Raw genomic sequence first — 7,844 nt, 5'->3', positions numbered from 1 at the left:
TTAAGTGAGCGGCATGGCTTCTGTTGAGTGGTTCTTCTTCTTCCAACAGAAAAAGTACGCAACCAAATTTATGTTCGCCTTCACAGAGACACCAAGAACAACCAAATTTCCCATTGTACTGTACTCTGTTCTGGAGAATAGGGCGAGCGACCGTATCGACACTACATGCTAAATCCTTTAGCACAAATCATACACGTTTGTCGTCAATATTCAAAAAGAAACCATTTCCAAGGTCATTAACTTGTTCTGCGAGTGGCTTCATATACATATTCATTAGTTCAGGAGACGGTTCTTTTTTCCCTATTCATAATCCAGCCAATAATGGATATTGAAAACGTACGCTTCGCGGCAGCTCGTTTATTATCAATAATTGAACCGACGAAACCGAAAAAAACCGAAAAAAAAACCGTAAGAGTTCCATTGGACCACAATATTTGATAGATTTACTCGATCGAATATTACTGCAATGATATAGTACCATATACGTGTACAAGGACACCTAAAAAACTACCACTTATCAACATGCACTTACTTTTCACAGGATACTTCCAGAAGAAAACAAGATATAATAATTTATAAAAAAAATATTGAAAAGCTTATTATATTTCGCGTCAGATTAGCCCTTTTTGAAGCACTTTTGATTAATAGAAACTGAGTGAGTGATAAATACCGGTCTAATTTCAGATTTTTGCCAATTTCCAAGCTTCAAATTCCACACCTTGAAAAATATAGTAAAATAATGATAGAAATTTAAAAGTGACGCAAAATAAACTTCCAGATTTACTCTTGAAAAAGGGCCTAAGAAACTGCAAAAATGTTTATTGATTATCGAATTGTAATAAAAATTTCGAGGCGAGCGCAAGACAAAAATCGCCGTGCTAGGCCTTTCTTTGTCAATGCACGGAAAATAAAGACAAAAGACTATAGGCGCTGCTCAACCGAGCGATTTCCGTCTTGCACATGCGCTTATATTTTTTAGGATAATTCGATTATCAGTGAAAATTTTCGCAGTTTCATTAGATTGTCTTAAAGAGTAGATTGCAAGGTTTATTTTGCGCAACTTGAAAATTTGTACCATTATTTTCCTACAATTTGCCTGTAGTTGAAGTTGAATCTTGAAAATGGACAAAAATCACAAATTAGTCTCTATTTATCGAAAATACTTTAAATAGAGCTTATTTGACGCTAGACGTAATAAGTTTTCCAATATTTTTGTATAAATTATTAAAATCTTATTATGTCCCAGAGATATCCTCCAAGAAATGAGTTCATAATTGCAATTTATTTATGGCAGCGATAATGGACTGCTGCGTCTTTGCAGACGCACCTCTACATTAGCTGTTTAAAATACCGGATTGGATCCGATAGAAACCATACACGACCCTGATAGAAACTTGATAAGTATTGTATACGGACTATCCGGGCTCTATACGTACAACTATTTCCAATCCGGAAGATTTACGGATCTATCCGGTTTCTATCAAGGAGTCCTGACCAATTCTGTATTTTTTTAAATACCAAAGTGATCGTCTATCCGGGTCTATCCGATATATTTCCGGAACGCGGAACCAGAAATGATTTTTTTGTAAATTAAATGACTTATTTTTTATTTATATAATTTGTTAGTTATTAAAATAGTATCCAAACTCTATTACAAGTAAATTAAAGTTTTCCTACACAGATCTCTAGTCAGAACTATCGCAATAAAAAAAGTTAGTTGATTTTTCATAATTTCTTCAATACGCTAGGTCATAGTACAACTTTATGTAATTACGATATTTTTAAAATTAAACGACATTGAAATTGTGTACAACAATTTAAGTAATTTAAATTTCATTAATGATATAATACATATTACTAAGCAGATATAAAAAAGGAATAACGTTAAAGTCATATGAGAAACTTAATATTATTACTAGATGAAACATAATTTATTTATGTCTTATATAAAATCACAGCTAATTTCGATGCACTAACAAATTTTTTTTATCTCTGAGAATTTTCACTACAAATAAGAATAAAAGTATTAAAATCTTTCAAGTGCCACCCGGTCCCCGCACATGCAAATAAATTTGTATGTGTTTTTTGTACTAGGAAGAAGTTTCTGTATTAGGAAAAAGAAATTCTATTCATACTCTGGTTTTTTTTAATGAATAGGCTGGCTGGCATTCCTCTATTAAACTGGGCTCAGAGCACGGATTAATGAGATCATCTTCTTCATCCATTGATTGATACACGAGACTCATTTTCTGATCTTCGTCTGTGTATGCGGATTCCAATGTGCCTGCGTCCATCATCGCATTGGAGATTTCCTCCAAGAGACTTAATTCTGTGAAAAAAATTTGTGCATTTAAGTAAAAATTCCATTTTCCCTTTCAGAACCTTGTTGTATACATTTATGATAAACCTATGATAAGTATCTCAAAATTTCAACAGATTTTAATGACCTATTTTCCAATAAACCTTTGAATTATTAACGAATAAGTAAAAAACAAAAAATTGATTTTCTCAAGTCAAAAAAGCGAGCGTCCATCCGGATGTTTACCGATCTCTTTTGCATATTTTGGAAATCAAAAGCAACAAAGTAAAAACACATACAGATGAATAAATTGCACGTCTTTTTGGCAGTTCTTAATGTTTTTAAAAGCGAGAGAAAATCACCAGTCTAATTTCCAACTGATATCGAATGAAAGAAATTCGATTCACAAAACCCGCGTTCAAAGTTGAATTTTTTAAATCTGATCCAAGCTCAGTCGAACACAATTTTTTATTTTCTGCCTGTAACGACATACCTTATATTGCAAATTGATAAAACCCAAGAACTTATTTGCATAATAACATTCGCCAATACATAAATTGTAGAGAAAAAAACATTCGGAAATCTAGGCGGACGTATAAAGGCACGACTTGCGATATCATCTTCATAATTATAATATATAGACCTAATGTGCTTTGAATATTTTACTGACCTAAGTCCAATGCAGAATTTAAATCTTCTGTCCGACGAAGAACAGTTTTTGGATGCAAAATTTTTCTCCCATCGGGACGAAAGCGTTTCTCAGGTGGATCACTCATAGCTGAAACTGAAGTACATGGACAAGGTTACTTTATTGGCAATACAATTGAATATAGCAGTCAAATGTTCTTTATTTTTTATATAGTACCGGCGGAAATTATGTACACGTCTATTTTTTGATTTGTTGTCTTAAGGCTGATGACGCGGTGTACAAAAAGATGTCAAAATGTGTAGGCTCTGTCTAATCTTCACTAAGCTTTTATCTTTAAATATCAAGGTTTCAAACAGATACTTTTCTTCTCTGTAGGAAGCCGAAAAAGAATGGCGCAATGGATGTCACATTATTGGTTATCATCTAGAAATGGTTCATACAATACGGTCCACAACTGATCGCTTTATGTGTGTTTTTCGCGTCAAATTCGGTCTTTATGTGAAAAGTAGCAAATCTTATAAGAAAGGAGTACTTATTGCCGTTACTGCAGGTGCGGTGCCACTCATGTTCCGAAAAAATTATCATAAAAGTGTTGGTTTCTCTTTTAACTTACATGTGATAGCATTATTTCGCCTTTTACGCTTTTACTTCCTCTTACTTTTACAATTTTCCACTTTTGCTTTTAACAAGATATTTTATTTCTTCCCGAAAAACTATATACTAGGCCAAACTCTTTTCACAGTGAAACCGCTTCCGGGGTACAGGAAACTTTTCAAAGTGCCTTTCTAAAACCTTCATCTTTTAGAGATAAAGGCTTAAAGGAGATCTGAGCAACCCTACAGGTTTTGACATTTTCTGTACACCACACCCATCAGCCTTCATTTTTATTATAATAACAATAATTTTTTTCCTTATAATTGGACTAAAGGTAATAAAATTCTGCATCTAATAAGCCCAAGCTAGAGACAAAATTTCAATTTAATAAAATAAAAAATGTAAAAAGCGTCAAGCAACCATTTTTTTGAAAAACTGGATTAACTTCAGAAATAATTAACATTCTATAAATTTCTTTCAATTCTTTTGAAGCTAAGTCTCTATAGTATCTTTACCAATTCTATAGATATTTAGAGAATTTTTACCGTAAATCTTACCCTGGGTTCGAACTTGCTGAAAAAAGTTGCACAATTTTCATAGTAATTATTGCACTCATGAAATGTTGAAAAAAATTCAAAACCGAATCCATATCAAATGAGGTACGTTCTTCACTTGCGCTAATATCACGGAACGTTTCGCGGGAACCTTCGGAATGTTCCAGCAGAGCATTTCCAGAAGGTGTAAAAACACGAACTGGAAACGCAGTTTATGGAAAGTATCGCCAAGACACTTTTTCGTTTAGGACTGTACCAAAGATATTATAAACGTAGATGCGGTGCGCGGTGTCAGAGTGGGGGAACTATATATATAGGACATCATCTTTTCTGCCCTATCGAGGCGCTGCCCTCATCGTACTACGAAGCCGAATTCTTGTTTTCTCATTCTTCGTAAAATATGACGGTAAAGCAGTAGAAAGATTTTTTGAGATTAGAAAAGTTTGACATGTATCACTCAATTTTTCAGATCTGAAGCTTAAGCCAGGTTTTCTGGACATAGTCTTTTTAAAAAATTGTAAAAAAATTTTTCTCGAAAAATATAATATTTTAATTAAAAAAAAGAAGAAACTAGAAAAAAATTCGAGTTAAACCAATGCTCAAAAAATGTTTACTTGATAGATTTATTTATTTTTTTATTGGAATAATCAAATATTTACACCAAAGAAACAACTTTTTTAACGTTTCAAGTTTTTTAGAATTATTGTTTGAATTTAAAATAACAATAATTGAAAAAACAAACATATTTCTGGATAAGATGTTTTAGTTGAAAATATATATGGTATTTTATTAAATTACAAAAATCTTCCGAAAAATCGTTAATCTATAAAATTAAATAGGAACTTTGAGATAAATTAGTGCTGATTTAAATAATGCAAAATTTGTATGGAAAATGTTATCATCTTCGAGGAAAATTTACAGAGAATTTTTCTTCGGTTTAAGGCACACGTGTTTTTACATAAATTTTTGTATAAATTTTTTTCAAATTCGGCAATATTATAAACTGTTCGGGAATTTTATTAGTTCTGGAATTTTATTATTCGAGACAGAGAGAATTTTGCCGAATTGGGAATTTTATTATTTCATGTATTTCAGGCGTCCCTGTAAAAGTAGAGAAAATTCGCTGTAATTATAATTTCGACACCTGAATCTTGTCGATGTTTTCCCTGGTTTTCCTACAGTATTTATTGAAAAAAATGTGTATAAAATTTTGATCCTTGGGTCTTGGCGATTTTTTCCTAATGCATTTCAGTCACTGATAAACGGGGGTAAATTAAATAGGAATATCTCTCAGAAAATAAATGATTAAAATCCAGAAAAATTGAAGAGATTTTTTTTACCTTTAGGTAGTAAATAAGGAATTCTTCCAAAAATTCAAAAACTAATTTAAAAACTAATCATACTCTTTTAAGATGCCAATACAATTTACAAAACACTAATCGTAAAATTTTCAAATTTTTTAGCCTTCAGTTTAACAACTCAAATTTTAACGTTAAAATTTACCTTATTTTCAGCATACAGGCTTATAGTTTGAATTTTCACAATTTTCGTTATAAGTTACAGGTTAGGCCAAAAATAACTTATTCTGGGATTTGAAATTGCTACAACGTGAAAAGGTAGAAATTTTTTATTCAATGTATTCCGTTACATTCATATTGAAGTACGCAAATTCATTTAGTTTTAAATATAAATTAATTAAAATTTATTTTTTATTTTTCACAATTGTAATTTATAAGTTTTAAAATTGAATAATTGTAAGTCAAACATAAAAAAGTAGAATTATTTCAAATTTGAAGCGGATCTTATATAGTATACATATATTAAACCATTAATAATTATAATTTCTTAATAAAAGAATAAGTGCTATTTAGTCTACAGAGCAGCAATTCCAAAAATATATAAAGTCTTAATAGTTAATACATTTTTAATTTGTAGTCTTCAGTATATTGAATAATTCGAAATTTAAAGGCATTTAAATATGTAATAATTATTGAATGGAAATTGTTCGATAATTTCAAATTGAAACATTTCAAATTATTTAGTTAGAAAGTAAAATCGTATAAAGTTACAGGATGAGAAATGCACATCTTTTAATACTTGAATCATTATTTTAGAACAATTAAAATCGTTTAAATTCAGATAAATTTGAATGTACGACTATTAAAAATTAGAAGTGCCTAAAAGAACTCAATAAAAGTTTAGTTTAAAAAGCTATTTAAGTGGATTTTTGTCAAACTATAGAACGGATTTCTTCACCCAAAGATACAAACTTGAATTGTACTATAGTAAAAACAACTGGAAGAAATTAGACATGAGCGAAATTTTGTTAAGAAAACAAACCTTGGTCGACCTATAAATATTCATTTTATTCCCCGAAAGATTAAAAAAAACTCTTCGAAACGCTTTCATTGCAACAATTTTATTAAAGAAAAATAATAATATTATAATTTTTACATACATTTCTTAAAATAAAAAAATTATCAACGAGATTTGTAGAAAATCTCCTAAGGAATATAATGATTGTCTCGGAAGTTTGAACCGAAGAATTATTATTAAAAAAAAGTTGTTCTAAATTGAACCAGACTCGCGACCAGAAAAAGTCGGGAAAAGAAAGTGAATTTAAAAATTGAACGTAGTAAGAACTTGAAAATAGTTACACAAGTGTAAATATTCGATTGAGTCTTCATAAACAATGTTCAATTTAAAAATCACTTCGAAATGATAGATTCTTAAATGAACACCTTTATTCAATTTCAAAATCTTATTGAAGTATTATTTCAGTATAAAATATTCCATTTTTAACATATTCCCTCTCAACAATGAAATGATTTCAGCCTTATCTAAAGGACATAATTTTGCTGTAGCTCCATCGAAAATCCCAAAAGAAGAAATAATCAGAGATTTAGAATCCACAATATATACCCTTTTACCCGAAAAAGCAAATGACATACGACGCAGGACGGCCAAAATTTTACGCCAAGCTCAAGTTCCATCCTCAAACTTAACAAAACAGAAAAAAACCGCAATTAAAGAACTCAATCAAAATAAAGATATTATAATATTACCCGCAGACAAAAGCAATACAACAGTAATAATGAATAAATAAGACTATAACAACAAAATCATGGACCTTCTAACTGACGATACATACAAAAAACGCAATAAACGTCAGCGCATTAAACTCACCAACTTACAACCTAGCACGTTTCCTCGCTGCAAAACTAAATTCTTTTACAGGAAACCCCATCACTCATGTCCAAAACTCATTTGACTTTATTAAAAAGATACAACAGATTCACATTCAACCCCAAGACATCGTAGTGAGTTTCGACATAGTATCTCTTTTTACAATTAATATAATACATTAATATAATACAAAAAAATACAATTAATATTATTAAATCTTTCACAAACTTCCCTTCCGAGCTTCTACCTTTGATAGAACAATGTCTTAATAATACTTACTTCTCGTTCAGTAACCAATTCTTAGAACAAACCTCAGGGGCAGCAATGGGATGCCCAATCTCACCTGTAATAGCCAATGTCTTTATGGAACATCTAGAAACTAAAATCTTTAACCAAGCCAAACTTAAACCAGAATTCTGGTTCCGTTACGTTGATGGCACATTTGTCATCTGGCGACATGGACGAGATTAACTAAATAAGTTTTTCGATGTTATCAATCAATTACATCCTAATATCCAGTTCACCATGGAAATAGAACAAAACGGAAAATTGCCTTTCTTGG

At 30.8% G+C, this 7,844-nt stretch overlaps 1 protein-coding gene across 1 annotated transcript; it reads right to left on the bottom strand.

Moving 5' to 3' along the window:
* Positions 1-1,953: 1,953 nt before the first annotated feature.
* LOC117168350 lies at positions 1,954-3,080 on the bottom strand. The gene is made up of 2 exons (XM_033353928.1): positions 2,970-3,080; positions 1,954-2,329 (listed from the first exon to the last, which is right to left on the bottom strand). The coding sequence occupies exons 1-2, from the start codon at positions 3,073-3,075 to the stop codon at positions 2,130-2,132; spliced, it is 306 nt and encodes a 101-aa protein (XP_033209819.1). The 5' UTR covers positions 3,076-3,080; the 3' UTR covers positions 1,954-2,129.
* Between the last annotated feature and the right edge of the window lie 4,764 nt (positions 3,081-7,844).

Source organism: Belonocnema kinseyi, chromosome 2 (genome assembly GCF_010883055.1).
Source record: "Belonocnema kinseyi isolate 2016_QV_RU_SX_M_011 chromosome 2, B_treatae_v1, whole genome shotgun sequence".
Taxonomy (NCBI): Eukaryota; Metazoa; Arthropoda; class Insecta; order Hymenoptera; family Cynipidae; genus Belonocnema; species Belonocnema kinseyi.
This window is presented reverse-complemented; position numbering and strand designations above follow the sequence as displayed.

Bases quoted from the DNA above. Each gene is read 5' to 3' on its own strand.
- LOC117168350 (XM_033353928.1), bottom strand. From the start codon at position 3,075: ATGAGTGATCCACCTGAGAAACGCTTTCGTCCCGATGGGAGAAAAATT. The intron at 2,330-2,969 runs GTCAGTAAAATA...TTTTTTTCACAG, and splicing joins AAATTCTGCATTGGACTTAG to AATTAAGTCTCTTGGAGGAA.